This window comes from Poecilia mexicana, unplaced genomic scaffold, assembly GCF_051168715.1.
Source record: "Poecilia mexicana isolate PSO_F unplaced genomic scaffold, ASM5116871v1 scaffold_7, whole genome shotgun sequence".
NCBI lineage: Eukaryota > Metazoa > Chordata > Actinopteri > Cyprinodontiformes > Poeciliidae > Poecilia > Poecilia mexicana.
Window position 1 is genome coordinate 9,559,538 of NW_028263376.1, and position 25,205 is coordinate 9,584,742.

At 37.0% G+C, this 25,205-nt stretch overlaps 2 protein-coding genes across 3 annotated transcripts; both read right to left on the reverse strand.

Annotated features, from left to right (window-relative positions):
• Nucleotides 1-1,055: 1,055 nt before the first annotated feature.
• On the reverse strand, nt 1,056-11,321 carry LOC148158299 (excitatory amino acid transporter 3-like). Its single transcript, XM_088007501.1, has 13 exons — nt 11,267-11,321; nt 8,755-8,895; nt 8,446-8,538; nt 8,266-8,374; nt 7,965-8,007; nt 7,815-7,877; nt 5,560-5,747; nt 5,214-5,321; nt 3,664-3,786; nt 3,383-3,577; nt 3,116-3,250; nt 2,672-2,776; nt 1,056-1,632 (listed from the first exon to the last, which is right to left on the reverse strand). Exons 1-13 carry the CDS (start codon nt 11,319-11,321, stop codon nt 1,521-1,523), a joined length of 1,470 nt encoding a protein of 489 aa, XP_087863627.1. The 3' UTR covers nt 1,056-1,520.
• A 2,753-nt stretch (nt 11,322-14,074) lies between these two features.
• Nucleotides 14,075-24,105, reverse strand: LOC106908699 (excitatory amino acid transporter 3-like). Of its 2 annotated transcripts, none has more exons than XM_088007018.1 (13): nt 24,057-24,105; nt 21,232-21,372; nt 20,827-20,919; nt 20,610-20,721; nt 20,043-20,085; nt 19,897-19,959; nt 18,651-18,838; nt 18,432-18,539; nt 16,919-17,041; nt 16,640-16,826; nt 16,355-16,509; nt 15,621-15,725; nt 14,075-14,446 (listed from the first exon to the last, which is right to left on the reverse strand). In XM_088007018.1, the coding sequence occupies exons 1-13, from the start codon at nt 24,103-24,105 to the stop codon at nt 14,338-14,340; spliced, it is 1,476 nt and encodes a 491-aa protein (XP_087863144.1). In that variant the 3' UTR covers nt 14,075-14,337. The 2 variants fall into 2 exon arrangements, with proteins under 2 accessions (XP_087863144.1, XP_014830342.2); XM_014974856.2 differs by having other exon boundaries at nt 14,075-14,455; nt 16,355-16,489; nt 16,632-16,826.
• Nucleotides 24,106-25,205: the final 1,100 nt, after the last annotated feature.

Sequence of the window (25,205 nt, forward strand, 5' to 3'; positions counted from 1 at the left end):
TATACATTAATGAAAATGGCAGAAATCTAAAACCTGGACAGTCTAATCTACAGGTGCATTCGGTGGACTTGGTTTCCACAACTAAATGTCTAATATTACAACCTATAGGTAGCAAAATTAGTCGACACTAAACCCCATGCTGAGTTGCCCAGCATAGATGCCACCAGTGTCACCTGGTTGTGTGAGTGCAGAACTCTATTGAATTTACATGCAACATGTTTGAAAATGTCTCAATTGGTTTCTCTGATCCAAAGAGGACATGTGCACACCAAAAAATGAATATTCTTACATTTGTTTGGTAGTTGCTTGGAAAACGGGAACCATCTTGAAATTCCAATTATAGAAATCTGACAGGAGTTGATTCAAAGAATTAGCTTCTCATTAATCTCATTAGTAAGAACCTGTTTTTTCTTAAAACATGTTCAACAGACAATAAAAATAATAACTAAACAATAAGTAGTCAGGCGTGGCATTCATCTTGAAAAGATGAATGCCATCTGGATTTTTGTGTGGCCAGTGGTATTTATGAAAAGAGGGGATTTTGAAAGGTACATATACCAAACGTTATGCTTACATTTGAACAATTCTTATGAAATAATATAATAGTCCGTTGCCATAGAGGACATAGTTAGTTAGTTGATGTCATCCTGTAATCTTCTGCCTTTTTATGAGGTACTTTATTGTAAACAGCTCCCTCTGCTGGTCAAAGACTGTTTTTACAAGTATGAATGCTTTCAGAAATTAAGATTGTTCTTGAACAGCAGCAGAATGACTGACAATTTATGAAGATAAGTTAATCTCAAGAAATGATTTCATGCAATGTTCATATGTTCATTCATAAAAATGAAAATTATATTCAATTAAATTATTTTCGAAATGAAAGCAGTAAATTTGTTCCTAAAACACAAAGAGCTTTATTTACAAAATGTTATTGTATCAGTCAGTGAAACTTTGTATATAAAGCAACTGTCATACACTGAAGTTTAACTCAAAATTACAGAGGTTACAAACAGAAGGACAGGCATTTAACCATTAGACACACAATGAAATGAGCTATATAATCAAATCAAGAAAAACAAATAAAACAAGTAATTATTTACATTAAAACTATAAGGATTAAGAAAAAGAGTTTTAGAAGATGAGGAAATGAAGAAGCAGGTGTTGTTTATTGAGGATACTCTGGAGAAATATTTCAGTAAATACAAAACGTAGTAAACATGCAAAAGGAAAAATAACAACAATAACATCTAGTAAAGATGAATTATCTTCAAAAACATAACAATACTTATAATTATTAACAACTTAAAGATGAATAAATTAAGAATATAGATCATTTAAAAGTTACAAAAAACTGAAATACTAGAGAAGCTAAATAAATACAAATGAATAAACTGGCATCATCCTACTGGAAATGTATGCAAACAAGAAAGTGATCAGCTCAGACACCCCAGGATGTTGACGTCCCAATCCTGAGGGTTCAGCTTGTTGGTGTTAATATGGTGCTGAGACGATCCCCTCACTCACTTAGGTGAAATGGATCTTGGAGGGGAGGAGGAGGACGCGGTGGAGGAGATGAACTGGTCATTAAGATCCAAACATAAGTCCAACTTGACCTGATGAATGGGATGATTGCTAACAGGCAAAATGGAAAACAAAAACATGGTCTGTATCAATATGGACAAACTGTGGCTAAAGTACCCCATATCTTACCACTTGGTGGAAATTACTTATAACAATTTATTTTCACCAGAATTTGTCCCAATATTTTATTAAATATTTCAAAGGAAAGTACTACAAACTGGATATATCCCGAGTGCTTTTTAGATCATTGTTATGCGGGTCAAGAGAGTGAATAGCGCACAGTCCACTAACACAGCTCAGAAAGAGACGTACACATTGTTGACAAAGTGTTCACTTGTCACACACACATACCTGAGCAACATCCTAATCTCAATCATATGATGTGAGCAAACCGGTAAAATTCTTCTACCCCAAAACTTACTCATCAGCGTCGCTCCTTCACCCTGACGTTCCTTCCTTCCCTGGGGGGGCGGGGGGGAGGGGGGGGGCGATTTATGTTTTCGCATCCACCTGAACAATGTGTAGTTGCGCCAATGAGACTACTATCATAGTTTATTTCATGATAGACTATTTCAGCTATCGTCTGAAATAGTCCAAAGCTGAAATAGATCATGTGCCAGAGGTGTTTTTGTATTTTTTTTTTCTTTTCTTTCCTGAGACAACCGGAACGTTAGAGTTGATCGAGGGTGGCGAGGGACCAGCTAATAATTTAATGGCAGTGATATTAACCGGAGGATCTTCTTCCTGGCAGCTAGCATACATAAAGACAGGGGGAAAGTCTTTGCTGCACCTTTTTTGTTACTTTTGAGGCAGGATTTGAAACTCCAAACAACACGTCCACACTGGTCTAGAGTCCAGTAGATGAAATATACTGATTGGAAGTAGTGTACAGATGGTATCCTATCATGGTACCATGCTCACATTCACAGTTTCTTCTGAGAGTGACCTATTTGTTCAGCCTCAGTGCTGGATTTCATAGCCCTGTAGCCATGTATGAACCCCTGAATTCAATGATTTGGATTGGGAAGCTAATACTTTTGCCAAAGTTGTGTCTTTCAAAATGAAAAGATGGTTTTATAATTTAACGTACCCCATGCCATCGGCCAGGTTTTTCAGCTCATTCCTGCACAGATGACTGATGACACCCATACCAAAGCAGTCACCCAGTACATTCACCATGGTGGCGAAATGGTCTCTGAAGAGCACAGAAGAACATAAGAAACATGCTGTCAGATTCAACTATGTTATTCTTGAAGGTTTTATTTCCCTCACTGTACAACAGCCAGGTGTACCAGCTCTTCTCCAGCTTATCCCATCCCTGTTAACCACATCCATCTCAAAGGGTAATTTTATCAATCGTTGCTATACATGCTCTTTACACAAGTAAGGGCTCCTCAAACTCTTGTTTTGCGAGTTAAAATCTTGTCTTGGTCAAAGATATCCGTAAGCTTTCTCATAGCAAACCATCAAGAATGACTGAACAGTTTGATTAAGGTACAAGAGTAGGGGACAGTAAACATCAAGTCGAACTTACATAAACCACTCAAAGGCCATCAGAATGGAGACATCCCTTGCAGGCAGTCCCACAGCGGTCAGAATCAGGACGGTGCTTGCAGGTCCCAACATTGGGACACCTGCAGCTCCAAAGCTGGCGACAGCACTAGTCAAACTGCAAACCAAGGACAGCTTCCATGAGCATTTCTATCTCAACTACAGCACACAACTGTATCAAAGCCTTTCCTTTTAACAATCCCAAGATTCACATTTTCTCAATTCCAGACACATGTAGGAAGCACCTTACCCAATCGAGAATATATGGCCGATATCCAGGTTGATGTGAGATAGCTCGGCAATAAAGACAGCAGCGATCACTTCATAGATCGCCATCCCATTCATGTTGATGGTGGAGACGATGGGCAACGTGAGACGGCAGAATCTCACATCAACCTTCATCTTCTCTTCACAGCACTGAAGAGTGATAGGCAGAGTGGCAGAGCTTTGGCAAAAAGCACATCCTTTATTGGTTCATATGTACATGAGAAAAGTGTCAATCTTTGACAACAAACAACCTAAACATCTCACCTGGATGCCATGATAACTGCATTTAGCAAAGCCCTGTAACTATGCCTGAAGACCATAAAAGGGTTCTGTTTGGTGAACACAACGTAAACCAAGGGAAGAACAATGAGGGAGTGAATTCCAAACCTGAAAGAGACAACAAAGTCATGCTCAGTGTTAAAGACATCCAAAGCAAAACTATTCACTAACCTTCATCTTTGACATTTCTATATATTTTGTCATGGTAAAACCGGACAGTTCAGTGTGTTTGGAGCAAAGCTAGTGTGTTTCCACTAGCTTTGCTAGTGGAAACACACTAGCTCATAGAACCAGTATTTGTGACATTCTTCTTTGCAAAATAGCATAAGCTTCACAGTTTGCCACAAATTATCAAATGAATATAGGTCTGTTCTTTGATTAGGCAATTCTAGCACATGAATAAGCTGCAATGTAAAGCTTTCAATCCTTTCACTGCAGGTTTAGAGTCGTTCTACTGATAGAATATGGATCTTGACACAGTCTAAAGTCTTTGCTGCCTCTAACGTATTTTCTTTCAGGATTGAGCTGATTGCCCTCTTTCCATGAACTCTGTCTAGCGTTCCTGTCCCTGATGCAAAGAAACATGTCATAGCATAATGCTGCCACAGCTGTCTGACCAAGGGTAATGGTGATATTACGGGAATTTGAAGTTTTAGTTTTCAATCACATTTTCTGTCGCAACAACATCTACTTTAGTCTGATCTGAAAGCTTGGGATATTGTTTTAAAAAATAACCCTGCTTTGTAAAAACTTTTTTGGTCTTCGTGATGCTTTTTGTTCAATAATGTTCTCTGACAAACCTAACATTGTAATGTTAGTTAAGCCCCTTTTCCACTAAACCGGGTCTAACCGGTATGGTCCCGGTCTGTCCTGCCCAGATTAATTTTCATTAGCAAATTTGGTGCAGGTCTGCCTGGCCGCTCTCAGATTATTGTACCTACTTTAGGGTAGTACCATCCATAACTTGCCAGGTACGGCACTAAAGTGATTTGATTGACAGCTGACTACACTACATTCTTTAATTGGTTCATGATTACCTCATGGCAAACTCCAAATAACTATTACAGTTTATATGGACCACTAACATACTGTCTGCTATCAGACAGCTAAGTACAGAGGAACAATTATAAGTTTAATCACAAGCAGGGCCAGGAACACATGTATTAAGCTTTGAAGCACACTACCTAAGGTAAAACTGAACCGCTCATGAACTGATTGGTGCACGACTTGCCAGCGGAAAAGTGCTTTTAGAGCACTAACCTAACTATGACGGGGAACATAACTTTGTATCAGTCACGTCTCGGTGCCATTCTACGCCTAGAAAGAAAAAAGGCCGACTAACAGAGTTTGGTTTGTTAGGCCTAACAGAACATCTGAAGGGAACTGCTTTAACTGGACTTGTTGGTTGGGGGCATCTGAGTAAAGAGATTGTCAATGTTTGTATTCATAAGCACTGATCTTCTCCCTGAAATTAATGATGCTGTTCTGCAAATACATTCAATGCAGCAAAGCTGAAACAGACACAGTGGACATACCCTAGAAAAAGCACCAGTAGGAGCTTTCCAAGTTTAATGACAGCGTTCCAGTCTTCAATCTCCAACACGTGGCATGTCATCAGGAAAAAAATTCCAACTGGCATGTACCTGAAGCAAAAAATAAACAAGATTAAATAAAACAGATGTTTCAAATATATTTTAACTAACTGTTCGTTAAGAAAGGAAACTGCTGTCCTATGTACAAAAACTGAAACCACATCTCAATCATACAGTACTGGTGATTTACTCTCGTGCTTGGCCTGAACTAATTAAGGAAATGTCTTTACATTAAAAAAAAAAAATCTAATTGTATAAAAGAGTGAACTTATGTACTGTTTGATCTTACCACAGGATATACTTGAATATGATTTTTATTGCATCGTTCATTTCTCTAGCGGCCTTCACAGTGATTTTTGCCCGGACTCCCACCCTGTTTAACAGGATGCCAATGACGAAAGACCAGGTGATCAGTCCTAGCATGTTGGCTCCAGCAACATAACGGCCCATCAGTTGCTTCGCCGTGTCATTGAACCCCTAGAAACACAAATAGGCTGGCTTTAATGCTAGGAGCAGTTTTATAGGAGTACTGCACCTTGTTGGACAATCCATATCACTTTTCTGCAATAAGTCACACTAAAGGCTTAAACTTTGATGTATTTTACTTGGATTTGTTTTGTGAATGACCAATCCAAAATATTGCATAGTTGTGAAGTGAACAGAAAGAAATTCGAAGGTTAAAAAAAACTTTACATATAAGAAGAATAAAATGAGACATCAATGAGTACTCAGTCCACACTTAGGACTGTGACTCCCCAGTGCTTCAACACAAATATATTGGACAAAGTCTATCAGACCTGTACGTCCTCATAAATAAATATGTCTAAAATAAAAAATTTAACAAAAATGGTGCTACTTTGATCATTCTTGAAATCCACGAGCAGAATAGTCCATGGGCCAGACCATTTTTTTTTTGTGAATTTCAAGGTGGCAAAGTCTGTCAATATTTTTGAAATGATACATGTTTTTTCCATTACCCACTCTGTTCCTCACTATGTGGGAGGGCCTTTAGCGCAGCAACTGGTCAATTCTCCGCTGAGGTTTGCAGTGACACTGAATGGAGAACCTCAAGGTTATGGTTCAGATGGACTCAAAGATATTTCATTTTATTTTATAGAAATTCATTGCTGGCCCAAACATAATGATAGAGGCTCCGATCAACTGATTAATTTGCTCTATATGAAATCGCTTTGGTGCCTACCCTGATCGGTCCGGCTAGCACTACCCTTGAAGTAGGTATGGAAATCTGAGAACAGCCAGCCAGAGCCGCGCTGGATCTGCTAAAGGAAAATGAATCTGGCTGAGACAGACTGAGGCCAAAGCAGTTAGAGGCAGGCTGGTGGAAAAGCACCTTTAGGAACATGACAGACAATGAGCCCACAGAAAGTGTGAGACAGAAGCCTGTCTCACACTTTCTGATAAATAGGCCAATACAGCATCCTAAAGTCTATGTAAGTGTACATTTCTACTATTACTGATTAACTATTTTATAACTAACAAACTAGACACGAGTGACACGCTAAACTAAACCCCCACTAACCCTTTTAACACACACACCAAAGAACCAGTTAAGGTTATAGCCCAAGTCTGTAACTTCGAATTACAGCTCATAATCGCCTCCCATAGACAGACAGTGTAGGCATATCATACATTTTCTGACTCCTTAGAGTCTGTTGAGTATTTTAGTTGTTAACTCTTGTGTCCCCGATGTCCCTGGATACCATTGGGATAAAAGAAATGTATCTAGTTTGGTCAAAAGGTGTGGAAAAATGTGTATTATTTTTGGTTTAATGACCTCTAGTGATCTCTGTGTTGTTCAGATAGACTCAAAACCTGATTTAAATGAAAGCCAAGAGTGTCTCCTTTAAGATGATACCAAACATTATATTATAGACCCTTGACAAATGCTCATACCATGAGCCTAAACCACACATACACCAGTCTCAAAAAACAGAATTTTTTCCAAAGGGATTATTAACTTCATGAGCTGATAACTATGACACAGCTACCATTTAGGAAGGGCTATCATACCAAAATACTAACTAGAGATATGTATATTTTCAAAAAATATTGATAGACTTTGCCACCCTGAAATGGACAAAAAATGTCAAATTTTGGCCTCTGGCCCATGGACTAGAATACTTTATTCAACAGATTTATTGTTTTTTCCAATCCGTACATTCAACAGTCAAAGTGTATTTACAAGAAATAAAAATGAAAAATTTTATTGAAGCAAAATTGTAAAAAATGTTTGTGTTACAAACGTAATAGCTACAAACTACTTACAGTTAGAGTATTTTTGACTGCAAAAATGGAAAATTTAGCTTCTTCACAAAGAGACCAAGCTTTTGCATGTTCTCAAAATTGTTCAAGAACAGCAGTCGATTTAATTGGTGATTTTGGTACCGCCAGCTAAGGGGTTAAAGTGAAAGAAAATATGTTCAAGTTTGTGGTTGTAATGTGACGTGTGAAAAATCTCAGGGGTTATGAAGACCTTCGGGAAGTGCTCCAGCATAAAAACAAAGATCAGAAGAAAATACTCACTTTTAATGGGTTAATGATGATGGTATTGTCTTTTGGATTGATCTCAGTAACCACTGTCTGGTACTGGGAGAAAATAGAAACTGTTTGGAAACTTTCCAAACTCAACATGGAACGTTACACAGTGAGTTGTGGTGCGGAATAAAAACATACATGCTCGAAGAAAGCCTGAATGAAGCTCTCTGGAATCATGTTCCTATGGGAGTCAAAGGAGAGTCAGAAAAAAAAGAACTTGTAAACGTTAAAGACAAAAAAAAAAAAAAAAAAAACATGAGCATATTATTTTCACCACTATGAGTTTCACCTTAGGAGTTTGAAATTATGAATTTTCTATAATTTCACATAAACCAAGCTAGTTTTGTTAGTTGTTAGAGACAATAAAAATCTCAATTCTTACTTATCTATGTTGAAAACTATATAAGCAGGACTTTTGTCTAAACACTTATTCTCTCACCTGAAAATATCCATGAAAACCAGATGCATAGAGTATTCTGGGACATGTGATTCAGCGTATCGAGCTGCTGATTCCGCACCAGGCTCAAACGTGAGCACTAGAAACAGTCCTGCAACAAAAGCAATTACTCAATACACGCTGGCGGTCTTAATGTACCTATTTTAAAAACTGATACTTTACCAAGAACTACAGCCAGAGTGGTAGTGCCACAAACGTATAATAATATGTAGACGGCTGTTTTCCCAGACAATCTGGTGTTTAATGCAGTTACGCCTGAGAAAAGAGATGAGAATCACAAGTTCACTTGGTGCCTGAGCAAAGAGCAAGACAACACACCAGTTTATGACTGTCCAAGTGAAAGTCCAAATGTCCTAAGTGATCTTCATCTTTGAACACGTTTTAGTCACAAGAAATAAGCAGTGAGAGTTTGAGCAACATTTACACAGAGTATCCAGGAGAGGTGAGTATCTAGATTCATATTTAACTTGCCTGCAATCACGCTCGTCACAATGAGGGGCACAGCGAACATCTGAAGCAGGTTTAGAAGCACATCTCCTGCCATTTCAATCAACAGTTTTGTTTCTTTAGATATATGAAAACGAAATCTCAGCAAAGACCCAGTGCCTAACCCTGTGGGGGAAAAACATGACAAATATAATTGATATGTAAAAAACACCCATCAACCTTATCAATGGTATACTTTATAACAGCCATAAGAAACAATTGGGAGTGTTTTAATGTAAATGATAAATTATATATTTTGTAGACATGTTTTTAAAAGTTTTTTTATTTTTTTTTTCAGTTTGTTGTACTGATCAATATTAGCCGATACTTTGGGGTTGAAAACGTGTGAAAATGCCTTCACAAAACAAACTTAATATGACATTTTAAAAAAACAAGCACTTGAGTTTTTGAGGCTCTCTCCATATAAAACAAGACATGTGGTCCAACAGCGTTATGTCTGGATGCTTTGGGTCCAAAGCCCAACAAGGTGCCACAGATTATTTTGACTGCAGCATGTTCCACAAATTGTGAGTGCAAAAGATGCCTGAGTGCTTAGCGTAGCCGGACTGCTGAAAAAATTTATTTGATAAAAACAAAAACAAAAATCACCACGTTTAAACTTTAATACTGTACCATGTTAATGAAGAAACAAAAGTGAAATTCAACATCCACCAGAGACCAGAAAACCGGCATGTTGCCAAATATGTTGAATATTGATATTGAATATAAAACAAATACAAACTCACATTTCCTTTGTGGGTTCATATAAAACTTATTAATTTTTTACAATAACAATTCAGCACTCATCATATTCTTGGGCTCAGAGCCAGTCCTAGCCTGGTAGGCACCCTAATCAGTCTTGTTAATGAATGTGTTTATGTATTTGGAATGTAGTTTGTTTGTTTATTCACTGATAACTTAAAGGTAAATTAATATTGTTTGGAAATTTATTTTGCCCACTATAATCTGCAAGTAATTTTGGTTCATTTGTTTGTAGGTTTTCAACCTGCTTGGTGCGTCTACTCTGACCACTCAAACAAATCATGGTGGTCTTGTATTGAAAAGTGAAGTGATTTAAAGACAAAAGAAAAGAGAAATAAAAAGATGACACTGAGATGAGTTGTTCCTGCGTCTCTTTGATGGGAGCACGCCTCTTTCAAGTTTGGGCAGAAGCCGAGGTGTTTGAAGAGGCCAGAAACTTGACAATGCATAATGCATTTCTGCCAGGAAACGCTCTCCAGCTCTCAGATAAGACATTACAGCTAAGTAAAACTATTATGTTTAGTCCCTACAATGGACTGGTGACCGCCTCTTGCCTGTTCACTGCCAGAGATAGGCACCTGCACCCTTGGCGACCCTATAAGGGATAACCGTGTTGAATAATGGATGGTTGGAACTTTAATCAATTATAAATTAAACAGTAATATGCTGCTAGATATTAACTGACTAAAAAACATCTGTGTTTAACTTCCCCTTGTTGGAGACAGCTAGCAGGAGGTTGAAAACAATGTAGAGGAGTCTTTAAATTCATAGAGGTCTTGTTGCTGTGCCATAAAGTAATCGGCCTACAAATCTGGCCTTCGAAGGACGCAGCCCATCAATTCGGACACAGCTTCAGAACCTCTGGTTGAGAAAGGGAGAAACAATTAAAGGCTCGGGGAGGAGGGTAAGTAAATACAAGAACATTTGTGGACAATAAGTCCATAAAAAAAATTAAAAATAAAATATTCATTGTATCCCTGTGTCCTGGAATGCAACAAAGAGAAGTTTTGGGAAAATCCTGTGCCACGTAATTAATTTTAAATTATATTATTTTACATTATTTTTCAAACTTTAGTTTTTAAAATACCAGAATTTTCATGACGGTCTACTTTTAGTCTGATGACATAATTCCCGAATGATAAATCGTACTTAAGCCGTCTCTTTCTAATGTTTACTTTTTAATCTTGAGTATCTTGGATGGATACGTTTTACTTTTACTTTAGTAAAAACATGTTGAAGTAGCGTTACTTTTACTAGTGTACAATTTCTGGGTACCTTATGTGTCCAACTGACCTGGCAGATTCACTGATGTCTTTCCAATTGCTATATCCATGTTATAACATCAATAAGCTAGTTTTGATAAAGCAAAAAAAAAAAAAAAAGCAATATGCTGCATATCTATGGACAGAGAAACGTGCTCAATATAAACTGAGTATTTCCACACTGCCATTCCCCTGTCCTTTCATGACCAACAAATCAGTTCATATTCAAACTTCAGCTACAGTTCAGTAGTGTCAGAAGAAAATACAAGAACATTGTAAACATTTCGTTAGCTGTAACGATTTCACATTTAAAATATGCTTTAACTGAGTTAAACATGCCATGGTAACCTGACTTGTTTATATGTAAGTTTAACATCTAACCTCCAGCTCATGCAGCAGCAAACCTGCCCGAAAAATAAAACGATAAGAAATCACAGGATAATCAGCAGTAGAAAAAACATGTTTGTACTTACCCAAGGCAATCATAGACAGAATGGACCCCTGAAATATGCCGTCTGTTCTTTTCATTGTTTCACAGAGGTCCAGAGAGCCGAGACAGATGGGCCAGTCTCTCACACCTGTTAAAGACGATCAGTTACCGTTTTGTGTCCAATGCTGACATTTGTTCCCCTTTATAAAAAATGCCCTGAAAAACATGTTTGGTCTCCATGGATACCTTGGTGAAATGTATGACATAACTTAAATACTTTAGAATTATTTAAAAATATATAATTTTCAGTGATTTGATGTGCTTTAAAAATCAATCATGTTTCGACTGAGTCAATTTGATTAATTTGTTAAATATGATTAACTTATTTAAGAAGTTTCTGGCTTAAGATGATCTTATTGTTCTTATTGTTCATTTTGGTCCTAGATTCAATTTCTTGGAAAATGCAAAGAAAAGGAGACCATGCCTGGTCTCCTTGGATACCTTGATTTTTGTTCAAATACAATAAAAAATACTATTTTAAGAACAATAATAAAAAGGCAGTGTGTTTCTAATAATATGTCTAAGTCACTGAATTGTTTAGTTTATGGGGTGTTTTATTAAATTTGACCAGTCTGAACAGCATTGCTTACTGTGTATTTAGGCTCTAACATACTTAAAATTGGACTGAATTTTGCAGAAGTGTCATTAATATTAATTGTAAAATGCAATCAGTTTCGTTTTGAGATGCTATGATCTTTTTGTTAGTCTATGGCAGTGGTTCCCAAACTTTTTCTTCTGCGCCCGCCCCCAGTGGTTTCCAAACATTTTCTGCGCCCCCCCCCCCCCCCACCCCTCCCTATGGATTACAAATGGCTGTCTGATTGAAAAGACGCATGGGGGGGGGGGCATCGACTTTTTTGGGGGCAAAATGAATGTACGTAGCTGAAAATAGACACCAACATCGGTGGCCTACAAGGTGCTTGTTAAGCTTAAGGTTCTGTATTGATATTAGCTAGTCATCTTTTAGCTAACATTACCTGCATCCAGCAGCTTTACTCAACTCAGTCTGTTAGTTTGGAGGGAAAAACTGTGAAAAGTTCTTTGTGTTTTGCTGGTTTGCTGCCGTGATTCTAACACAAACCTACGTAGCTCCCCCCAGCAGCAGCAGGTCTCCTTCACAGGTGTAAACCCAGCGCGAGCGTCGTAGCGCTCATGTTGCGTTTAAAGGCGGCTCGGAAAAATAGGTTACAACATGTTAACAACGGATTAAACAGTTTTAACTGCTGATAAAAGTGACAGAGGACACAAATATGGGAAGTGTGGAAGCCTCTACTGTATCAAATTGACATAGGAATAACAGAGAGTTGGCCATTCTAAGGTAAAAACCCAGAGCATACAGTGTTCATGGTTTGTTTGTTTTTTTCATCCAGACGGCTTCCCGCGCCCCCCCCTGCAATGACACGGCGCCCCCCTAGGAGGCGCGCCCCACAGTTTGGGAACCTCTGGTCTATGGAAACATCTGGTGGACTGGTGCGATTCAAGCAATCTAATCCTGAATGTCAACAAAACAAAATAAATTGTTGCTGATTTCAGGAAAAATCTGCCAAGTCACACACCCCTCCTCATCAAGGGTGCCACAGTGGAACAGGTCAGCAGCATTAAACTCCTGGAGATACAGATCACCAATAGTTTGACCTGGTCCCTCCAAACCTCTGGTCTGGTGAGGAGAGACCTGCAATGTCTGCACTTTTTATGTCGGATGAGAAACCAAAATATTAATCTTTTATTGTATATATTTATATTGATACTTTTCTATTATTACGTATTTATTTTATTATTGGAACCTCGCAATGGATTTTTGCTTAATATGTATATTTTAAATGTGCCAATGAATGAAAATAAAGTCTGTCTATATCGATGTCTAAATTCCTGGAGAAATGTCAGGATTGTTAACTGTGGTGCAGGAACCAGGATAGCATTTCTTTTGTTTTGAGAGAATCTATTTCATTCAAAATTCAAATTCAATTAAAAAATACTTTGTTGACCCAAAAGGGAAATTAAATATTGTTGTAAGTCATTAATTCAAAGTCTTCAAGAGTTATAGCCGATGGTGACGGCTGTTGGCAGGAAATATCTCTTGTAGCCGTCTGTATTACAGCGAATCTGAAGAAGCCTCTGACTGAAGACCCTCTGCCATTCCAAGACAGCCTGATGAAGAGGATGGTCAGGGTTTGTCCACAATTTTGTTGATCCTATGAAGAGTCCTTCTTTGCGTCATCATCTCCAGAGGTTCCACAGTCATCGTCAGAACAGAACCAGCCTTTTTTATCAGGCTGTTGAGCCTTTGCAGTTCTCTGGCTCTGATGCTGCTGCCCCAACAGATGATGGCAGAAGAGACGACGCTCTCAACAACAGACTTATAGAAGATCTGCAGCATCTTGCTGCAAACCTTGAAGGATCTTAGCTTCCTCAAGAAGTCCAGTCTGCTCTGTCCCTTTTTACAAATGGCTTGACTGTTTCATCTCCAGTCTTTTTCATTACACTTTCATATTCAATTAATTAGAATAGAATAAGGAATAAGAGATAGTTTCTGTCCTCGTAGTCTTTTGCTCATTTATAAAACTCAAAGTCTGCTTCTCAGCCAACTCTAGACGCTTTTATAAATTAGTAATACAAAAAAAGACTGTCCTACAACAACAGCAGAATGACTCGCAATTTATTAAAATCAATTCTTCTCAAGAAATGATTTTATGCAATGTTCATGCATTCATACATAAAAATTAGATGCATATTCAATTCAATTGTTTTCAGTCTGAAAGCAGTGAACATGTCCATGCAACATAAAGGATTATATTCACAAAGTATTGTTATCAGTATATTGTATATTGAGCACTGGTCATACACTCAAGTGAAATGCAAAGTTACAGAGGTTCCAAACAGAAAGATGAGCATTTAACTACAACAGACACACAATGAAATTATCTGTACAACCAAATAAAGTAAAAGGTCAAAACCAGTTATTGGTAATAAAACGGTGAGGATTCAGAAGTGGGAGAAAACCAATTACAGAAGATGAGGAACTGCGGCAGCTAATACGGTGCTGAGACAATCCCCTCACTTAGGTGACATGGGTCCTGAGGAGGCGGCAGAGCGAGAGGAGCCCAGCTGTTGTTCAGGCTCCAAACAGGTTAAGTCCAACTCGAGCTCACTGGTGGGACGAACCCTATCAATGCTAACATGTAAAATGGAAAACATGGTCAATGACACTGGTCAACAGCCAAAACAATTTGTCTGGGGTTTTTCAATCGTTTTAGGGTCATTTTGATGTGTTGAATCCAAAAATCACATTGTTTGTTCTCAATCAGGTCGACCTTCTGAACTATGGATGCACAATGAGTATCAAAATGCATGACTTGTTCTCACATATTTATTGGTTTCCTGAGAATCTGATCAATGATTGATGAGCAGGAGGAGAGAGACTCCATCAGGACAGAAAAAAGATGGAGAATTTTGCACAATGAAGACATAATGTTCAATTCACACGTACTTACCTTTATCAGTGTTTATTATTCAATTTACAGAAATTCAAGTTTGTAACATTTGATTTATACACTCTGTTAGAAAACAATTGTTCTGTCTCCTACAGTTTTTTTTTTTTGGATGAGAAATATTAACGGAAATGAACTGACAATGTCACAAGAATGTAATCAAATTAGTCAGAGGATCAGATTTCTCTAAATCAAATTAGAATAAAAACCTAATTATTCTCATTGTGAAAAATGGATGTAATTTTTGGGTCCAGCGGTGCAAAATACTCTTAATTCAGTTGAAAAAAAAAAACACAGACAACTTCCCTAACCCTAACCCTAATGATTTGTAAAAACTGTGACTAAAGTACCCTATGTCAGTGAAAACGACTTATGACAATCATTGTTCAAGATTTATTTTCACTAAAATTTGGTCCAATATTTTATTAAACCTTTCAAAGAAAGATACGACAAACAGGAGACACCCTGAGGCATTCAGATTATTGTGATGTGGGTCTATGAGTGAATAGTACCACTGACACAGCTCAGAAAGAGATGTACACAATGTTGACAAAGGTATTCACTCGTCTACCTTCCCACACACATTTGTCTTTTTCTCAGTGCAAAGGGTTAAATTCTTCTACACCTCATACTCATCCATGTTACGGACACTGCTTTGCTTTATTCACTGGTGCAGAATTCAACCTGCTCCTACAGGGGTGGGAGCTTGAAATAATAAAGAAATGCATCGGTGTGCTGAAGCATAAGGAGCTGGAACACCTGAAGTCAGTCATTTGGATCGGGAGGTGAATGCTTTTGGCAACGTTATGTCTTTGCAGATAAGCACATCATTTTATTGATTTCATTTACCTTTGTGGTTTGTCCAGATCTTCCAGCTCATCGTGGCACAGGAAATTGATGAGAACAACACCATAACAGTCTCCCAGCACATTGACCCCGGTCCTGAAATGGTCTCTGAAGGGCACAGAAGAAGAAAACAAATATGCTGTTAGATTCAACTATGTTTTTCTCAAATATTTTCTTTATCTCACTCTACCAAAGCCAAAAAAATAAAAAAAAAATATCTACAGGCAACACAGGTAGCCAGGGGAGAACAAAAACTCAAATCCAGGTATTAATGAGGTATTAAGAGGAGAAGAGGTATATAAATACTTGGAGAGGAACAATTGAATGAGGCTGATGGCTAACGGGTTGCAGGCTGAGGAGAGAGAGAATCGTAGCAAGGGGTGAGGGAGAGTAAATATGATAACTAGGAGAATGAATCTAAGAGCAACAAAGAATTACTAGACTCAAGGAATGAATAAACATAAACTGGAATTACTAAGAAGAAAGTAAAACAAAAACAAGGCTGATCTAATCAAGAATGAGACAAAACTAGAGTAAAATCACCAAAACCCTAAAACAACTGAAAACAATCTGCGTACCTGACGACATGCAAGTTAAAAATCATGTCCCGGTCAAAATCACTTGCAAGTTTTATGATTACAGATCAGTGTAACTCAATCTAGATTGACTACATGGTTTCATGATGAAAGTACTCTTTAAGCAGGAGTGGCTGACTCTGAGTTTCAAGTTGAACTTACAGAAGCCATTCCACCACGACCAGCATGGCAGCATCCTTTGCAGGCAGTCCCACAGCTGTCAGAATCAGGATGGTGGTCACAGCTCCTGTTGCTGGGATCCCTGCAGCTCCAAATGTGACAATGGAACTAGTCAAGCTGCAAACCAAGCACAGCCTCTATCAGCATTTCTGTCTAAAGCGCAACACAACCATAATAAAGCCTTTCCGTGGAATTCAAATTCGTGGAAATTGAATTCCACAAAGTGCTGCTTCCTCGGCACTTCAAGAAAGCGGCTTACCCAACAGCAATTATCTGGCCAGCATCCAGCGTGATGTCATTCATCTGGGCAATAAAGACAGAAGCAATCACTTCGTAGACCGCAGTCCCATTCATATTAATACTGGTGAGAATGGGCAACATGAGGCGGCAGAGTTTCCCGTTGACCATCAGGTTCTCTTCACAGCATTGAAGGATGACAGGAAGACTGGCAGTGCTTTGGTAGAAAACACATCCTTTATTGGTGCACCGTTCATACGAGGACACTGGAAAAGTGTCACACTTTTGACAACAAACAGAACATCTCACCTGGACGCAATGATAATTGCAGTCATCCAAGCCTTAGAGGTACCCTTTAGGATGACATAGGGATTCTTTCTGACAAGCGTGAAGTAAACCATGGGAAGAACAAAAAAGGTCTGGATTATAAGCCTGAAAGAGACAATAGTCACACTCAGTGTTAAAGAGTATTCACTGGCATTCAACTGTGACACTTTTATGTATCTTGTAATAATAATGATAAATAATAATTCATTTTACTTGGAATACATTTTATATCTTGAGATCTCAAAGGGCACACAGCAAAACCACATAGTTCAATGTATTTGGGGAGATCATACATGATATTGAGAAGAGAAAATGTTCTCTTTTTCTCTCTCTCCTTTTATTCATATCAACACATTAGCACTCTTTTATTTAGAAAAACAATATTTTGAAAAGAAGAAGTGTGATGCCTGATCCAGTCATCTTAACAGTGACTTGGAATTAATTATCCATTACACTTTGGGAAAGTAAGGCTGTGGAAAAAATAATGCTGAAATTGGTTACTCTTTTTTCTTTTTTTTTTTTTTTAAATAAAAGAGCGCAAGTGTGTTGATGTGAGTAAAAGGAGAGAGAGAAAAAGAACGCTTTCTCTTCTGGTTTACAATATGCTAACACAATAGTGCATTGTTGCAGAGTGGAAAGAAAAGAATGCCTGGTCGCACAACAACATCTATCAAGACGTTTGTGCATTTGTTTAGTTGTAGGCTTAGAGTCGTCATGCTGAAAGAAGACGGACCTCGCCGGAGTCTAAAGTGGTTTGCAGCCTCTAGCAAATATTCTCCGAGGATTGATCTGCATGAAGCTCAAACTCTGAGATGAGTTGAGTTTAGGTTTTTCCTTATTGAATGTAGTGTAATAAAAGAATAAATAAAGTTGTATTTAAACAAAAATAAATTTAAAAGAAAAGCAAACAGAACAAAAGACGAACAGCAGTACAGCATCATCCAATAAGTTACTATTCCTGTTAACTTGGTTTTAACAGTCTTTCTTAGTATTTTCTAGTATTTTCTATATCCATATCTATAACTCTAACCCTCTTTCTCATCTGAAAGCTTGGGTACATTTTAGTAACTAACCCTTCTTTAACCAAACTTTATCCCTGATCTGTCTGTTGAGTTTCTTGGTGTTCATGATGCTGTTTGTTCACTAATGTTCTCTAAAAAAAAATACTCTGAGGCCAAACAGAACTTCTGAAGGGAACTGCTTGACCTGAATTGGGTGTTTGAAGATATCAGAATAAAGAGGCTGGAAATGACTGTTATCATAAGAACCGATCTTTGCAGTGTCTTCATCCTCTAACTACCTTAGCAGCGGCGGTATCAGTTTGGTAACAAAGTTGGTAACACTTTATTTGAAGGGTTGTGCATAAGACTGACATAACACTGTCATAAACATGACATGACAACGGTCATGAACATGGGCAGTGTCATGTCAGTCTTATGCACAACCCTTCAAATGAAATGTTACCAAAAAGTTTAAACAGAAAAGGTGGACATACCCCAGAGAAATTACAGCTGAAAGTTTTGCGAGTTTAATGACAGCGCCCCAGTCCTCAACATCCAACACGTTTTCTACGATCAGGAACAAAACTCCAATTGGCAAGTACCTGAAACAAACAAACAAACAAAAATTACTGAACTAAATTAAGGAATGTTTTGTACATTATTAATTAATCTAATTTTGTAAAAGAGTGGAATGATATACTGTCTTATTTTACCACAGAATCCAGTTAAATATGATTTTTATTGCATCATTGAGGCTTTGAATGGCCTTCACAGTGCTTGTTGCCTCCTGTCCCACCCTGTTTATCAAGATGCCGAAGGTGAAAGACCAGATGATCAATCCTATCATGTTGGGTCCGTCAACATAACTGCCCACCAGTTTTGTCTCAGTGGCATTCTGCACCTGGAAACACAGAAATGCTGGCTCTAACTCTCTAAGAGCAATATTGTAGGAATACATCACCTTGTTGAACTTTTTCACAATAAGTCACATTAAAACCATAAACTTTGACGTACTTAATTTGCTTTTTTGTTGTTGTTGTGGAAAGGATCAATCCTCAGCATTGCATAATTGTGAAATATAAAAAAAACAAATTAAACTGTTAAAAAAAACATTTACAGTACATAGAATCCAAATAATTCTTTGTGTATTTAGCTAAACTTTATGCTGTACATCCATTATCCACCTCTATGTTAATTTGCTTTTCTTCTGCAGCCCCGGCTCCAATGGACCTTAGCTGGAGGGCATTCGTTTACTTTGGGAGGGCAGAGTAAGCGAGCCTGTACTTTAATGTAAATACATAAATAAACATTTATGTTACCTTTCCAATAAAATAACCATGTTTATTAATAGAAAATTTAACAATAAGGACGTAAAAGCATAATCGGTCAGGGATGCAGAAGACTTGAGACTAGGAAAAATCTTCCCCTTGCAGCAGAACAGCCACTCCTAGGTGAAAGCATAACCATCTGCTGGATCCCTCCAGTAAAATCCAGGCCTAAATACAATTGAAAATCAGCGGAAAAGATGTGAGCAATGGCATCCCACCCACTGCCCAAAAACATTACTGCAGGGTTAACTGTTCTTGTTGACATCCATAGGTACAACGAGTGTTTTGCATGGTTGCTTATGCTGTGTCTCAGTGTTCTCCTGTGATGTATTCCACCTCCCACCCAAAGACTACTACAGGAAGGCACAACTGCCCCTAAGGTGGACTGAAAGGAAACACAGCCTCTCCTTTCTGTCTTTAATTTAGAAGAAATGTAAAGCCCTCCATCCTTTTTCTTCCACTTCAGAATCAAGTACTCTTTTGTGTTCGCCGACTACTTTAAACCAAACAGAATACTTTGAAGTTTGTGGTTGTACATGTGACATGTGAAAAACTGAAAGGCTATGAAGACTTTTGGAAAGAGCTCCAGAGTAAGAACAAGAAGTAAGAATAGTAAGAAGAAAATACTCACTATTCCTGGCTGAAGGGGAAGGCCAGAATCTACTCTTCCAATCTCAATAATTTCAGTCTTATACTGGGAGAAAAACAGAAACTGTTTGGAAACGGTCCAAACCTGGAAAGTTACACACTGAGCTGTGGTTCTGAATAAAAACATACCTGCTCATAGAAAGCCTGAATGAAGCTCTCTGGAACCATGTTCCTATGGGAGTGAAAGGAGAGTTACAAAAAAAACACATACACAAAAAAAAACTGAGCCAAATGTTAAAGACAAAACACATGTGAATATTATTTTCTTATCATCATTTCACACAAGTCAAGATAATTTTAATTATCTCACATAATAAAAGTCAATAATCCTGTATGTTAGAAACTATAAGATGAACATACTCACCTTCCTAAAAATAATGGCCTATCATATTTTGCCCAACGTAATTTTTCTCTTTGCCTAAACCATCTGTTGGCAATAGAGAGGTTGTGTTTTTTGTTTGTTTGTTTTGCCAGAATAACTTTTGGCAAAAATAAATAAATAAATATATATATATATATATATATATATATATATATATATATATATATATATATATATATATATATATATATATATATATATATATATATATATTTAGACCTCATGTTGCAGGTTATTTTAGGAAGCTGACAATATGCACAATATGCACAACTTGCAGAAAAGCAGGAATTGTGTCTAAATATCTGTCCTCTTGCCTTAAAAGATCCATGAGGATCACATGAACGGAGAAGGGTGGCATTTCCTTAACCCTGTCCTGTGATAGGTGTTCTCCCACACCAGGCTTGATTGTGAGCACCAGAAGCAGTCCTGCAACACAAAATCTCAGGCAGGATATCAAAAGCAATAACACAATGCAAACTATGACAGTCTTCATATATCTTCATTAATAACTGCTAACCATAATAATGTTACCAAGAATTATGGCCAAAAGAGTAGTGCCACAGATGTAGGTTCCTGTGAAAAAGGCTGTTTTTCTGGACATTTTGGTGTTTAATCCAGTTACTCCTGAGAAAAGAGAGCAGAACTAGAAGTTCATGTGGTGCCTGAGGAATGAGCAAAACAACATACCAGCGCATATGTGCCCTGACAATAGTCTAAATGTCTGGACTAATCTTCATCTTTTAAAATGTTTTAAAAGCACAATAACTAAATGGTGTAAATATGAAATTAGCTTATTGTCTAGATATAATATAATCAAGGGTTTTGAGCAATTTTTATACAGAATATCCACAAAAAGATGAGTGAGCATCCTTTCAGTCTATCTCTGTAACAACAATACGTTAATACTTTAAGTATATAGATTCATATTTAGCTTGCCTGCAAGCACACTTGTGACAATGAGGGGTACAGCAAACATCTGAAGTACGTTGAGAAGCATATCCCCTGGTATTCGGATCCATTTTACTTGATCGTCCCTTAAAAAAATCATAAACCTCAGCAGAAACCCAGTGCCTAACCCTGTGGGGGGTGGGGTGAAATCACAAACATAATAGATATGAAAAAAAAACTAAAAAGAAACAAACAAAAACAAAACAAAACAGAAAAACATCAAGATGAACAAAAAACCTTAACTATGGTATACTTTATAACAGTCATGAGAAATAAATGGGAGTGCTTTAACATAAATAGAAAATATTGTAGATATTGTTTTTTATTTATTATTTTTTTCAGTTTATTGTCAATAGGTAACATTGTACCCTGATTTTAGGAAAACCCTATTCCGGTACCCTTGTTCACCATGTCTGTCTTTATTTAGAGGGACTCGGCATATCTCATTCAGAGCTGGTGATCTTACCGTGAACAAAATCGCTAGAAATTAATATTCGACATTTTTCTTTCGTCATTTATCGACTCACCTGCATTTAATGCTTATGGGTCGTTAATGTGCGTCTCACCTCACTGTCAATTTAGTAGCATAATTTATTTTATCACGCGATAAACAGATGAAATCCACAGACTGACAACATGCTAGCTAATGTTAAAACAGCAAGATTAATACGGGTAACCATGACAACTAGTGAGGGTTTAAAGGTCGGCCCGACTCTTTCTGCAGTCAAGCTGCGCGCGCATCTGCTGTGTTTGCAAACAAATAATCCCTCTATTTAGAATATGTTATATTAAGACTTGTTTATTTTCAAAAGTACCTTTCAAAAATAACCTTTAAACAAGCTTTACACCAATTTCTATTATTATTATTATTATTATTATTATTATTATTATTATTATTATTATTATTATTATTATTATTATTATTATTATTATTATTATTATTTAAAAACTTGTTTTCATTAGTTTGATGTACAAATGTTAATCATTTTGTTTTCTTTAGTCAGAAAATTATCAAAGAAATTAACTTTTCAATAATTTCTTCGTTTATTGAACTTGACTTGAATGCATCCAACATCTTAGATAAATTTAAAAGCTGAACAATTTGGATGTGTATCAACCTAATCAGACAGTAGCAAAATGCTATGTTAGCATGGTGATAACACAGTGGTTCATGATGTACCGACTGCAGAACAACTTCCTCAATCATTATCGTTTTCAGAATTACTTTTATTGTCATTATGCAAGAAAGCACAGTGGAATTGAAAAGATAGCAACTCTCAAAAGCAGTGCAAATAAACAAATAAGTATATTTCAATAAGTATAGAGATTATAGTAGAAAACTGGCGCAGTATAAATGGTAATGATGGGATTAAAATCAACTTTCACAGTACTGAAAAATGTTCAATAGATCAAATGTTGAAAGGATTGCTGGCAAGAAAAAAAATCCTCTTATCTCCTTTATCAAGCTAAGGAGCATAAAATTAGTTTAGAAAATAACTTAATAACAATGCTAGTAATTTTAAAGAAAGATTTTTGAAAGTTATTTGGAAAAGTTAAATATGATTATTTATATTGACCAAAGACAAGTTGGTTAAGTTAGAAAATTTTGAAGTCAATAAAATCATTACTATAAAAACAGGGAACATTTATTAACTGGCAGGTAGTATCTTACAAAGTAACAGTTTTTTTTTTTTTTTTTTTTCTTTTTACAATTGTTGTCAGCTGTGACAACAACAATATTCAACCTTCAGATAAGATTATACTAACTTCAATATCCCAAAGGAAATATACCTCGGGTACAAATTCTGACTGCCGCATCATCCAAAACCATGAGTTTTATATTTACGCATAAAACCATTTCTATAATAAATCAATTAAAACAGATATAAAAACATAAAAGAAGCATGTTAAAATCTTAATCACCATAACCTACAGTCACAATTTACTGTAGCTAAATTGGGCAACTGGGCAATTAGCTTACCTACAGTAAATTGTAGGCAATTTACCTACAGTAAACATTTTGTTTGCTACATTTTGTTTACTGTAGGTAATCATTTAGTTTCATGGCCGTGATTTCAGAGTATGCCTCTGAAGTGAGGCGCACTGCTTGACCTCCATTAGCTTCAGAGCTCTTTGCATGAGACAAATGAGTTTGGCCTTCATTTGGACAGAGAAGTTACCAAATCTGAACCTAATGAAGGCCTGGTCTCTGGACAGCATGTTGAAAGAGCAGCATCACTTTCTGACTGACACAACAGGCCCTCAACCTGCACAGAAGGTGTAGTCGCTGCTGCAGACTGAGTTTATTGTCAATGTGTTTTCCAAGATATTTGTAAGAATTCACCTGGGCAATTAATTGATTATGGATGACCACTGGTGAGTGATCTCCTGTTGCCTTCAGGTCAAAAATAAGTTCCTGCGATCTTTAGTTAATAAGAATTAGAAATTGTTACCAGCACCACTGAAAACAGTTTTTAATCTGCTGTCGGTGATTAAATGTGATGTGTCGGAAGTGAGGCAGAGGATAGCTGTGTTTTCAGAAAATTCGAACATGTAGTTGTTTGGTGTATAACAAAAACAGCTTCTTCCCTTCAGTTGTCAGACTGCTGAACTCAAGCCGCACTTAATTCAACTTAATTTCACCTTTAAAGTTTTATACGCACACACTAAACATTTCATTAGCATATTAGATTTCATATTTAAATTATGTTTTGACTCATTTCAGTTAAAACCCCAGGTTCAGCACACGTGTTTAACCGCTAACCACCGTCTCATTAAGCAGTAAAAACTGGCTTAATGAAATTTGTACTCACCTAAGGCAACCGACAAGAGGCAAATGACCTGAAACATACCCTCCTGCATTGTTTTGTTTCACTGACTCACGGAGCCAGAAAAGATGGGCCAGTCTATGGCAGCCGTTTAAGATAATCAGTTGCTGTTTGGTGTCCAATGCTGGGTAACTAGATGACCTGAAAAGAATATATAGTCTCTATGGATACCTTGGCAACATAAATAACACACATAACTTATGACTGGTTTCAGGAATTTGATGTGCTTAAAGAGCCAATCATGCTACCATCGAGTCAATTTGATTAATCAGTTTTCTAGTGCACGGAAATATTTTTGTTTAAAAACAGTGTTTAAGCGATTTAAAAAGGTTTTAGGAGATCTTGTTCATTTTGTCATCCAGTCCTTGGATTCCAAGTTTTGGAAAATGCCTGGAAAAGAATTCCTGGTCTCCTTGGATACCTTGATTTTGGTTCAAATGCTAAAAAAGGTTAATATTTATTTCAAATAAAACTAAAAAGACAGCGTGTCTCTAATAATATCACCAACTCACAAAACTCTTTATTTTATGGACTTTTTATTCATGAAACTGGATACTTTGGCCTGTCTGAAAAATATTGCTTATGTACCAATAGTATTTCTTTTGCTACTCCACCATCTCAGCCTCCCCTTAGGTCAGGAGTCTGGCTAGTCATTCTTGACAGCACACTGTCCTTCAAATCTCACATTAATAACATCACCAGGTCTGCCTACGTAATATGAACACCCATCGAAGGAAACATGCCTCAAATGTTTCTAATGAAATGCCCACACCTCTTAAAGTGAATCGTTTTTTCAATATAAAACATCTGCAGGTGCAGAAATAATATCTTGTCGAAGCAGAGAAGGGAAATGACATTCATACAAGTAGAAGAAAAACAGGCTTTACCAATGTCAGTTACAGTAAACAAGGACTTATATTCTTCAACATTATTTCTAAAGGGTTCACATATTACTACAGCATTAAAAACAATATCATACTCTTTATGAGTTACAGTTAAGTTATATCTGAGGTTGAACTCATTGTACTTATGTAAAAACCTCAATTTTTATTAAACAGCTCACCCACCAGAAGGATTTATCAATAATTTGTCTTTTTTAAGTCTTAGATATAAGAGCAATAATCCCTTGATTTA

Coding starts and splice junctions, on each gene's coding strand:
- LOC148158299 (XM_088007501.1), bottom strand. CDS start 11,321: ATGAAAAGAACAGACGGCATATTTCAGGGGTCCATTCTGTCTATGATT. Junction 3,578..3,663: donor GCAGTTATCATGGCATCCAG/GTGAGATGTTTA, acceptor TTTTTGCCAAAG/CTCTGCCACTCTGCCTATCA. Junction 2,777..3,115: donor ATGGCCTTTGAGTGGTTTAT/GTAAGTTCGACT, acceptor TGTGCTCTTCAG/AGACCATTTCGCCACCATGG.
- LOC106908699 (XM_088007018.1), bottom strand. CDS start 24,105: ATGCAGGAGGGTATGTTTCAGGTCATTTGCCTCTTGTCGGTTGCCTTA. Junction 20,722..20,826: donor TCTTTTGGCCATAATTCTTG/GTAACATTATTA, acceptor TTTGTGTTGCAG/GACTGCTTCTGGTGCTCACA. Junction 18,540..18,650: donor ATATTTAACTGGATTCTGTG/GTAAAATAAGAC, acceptor TGTTTGTTTCAG/GTACTTGCCAATTGGAGTTT.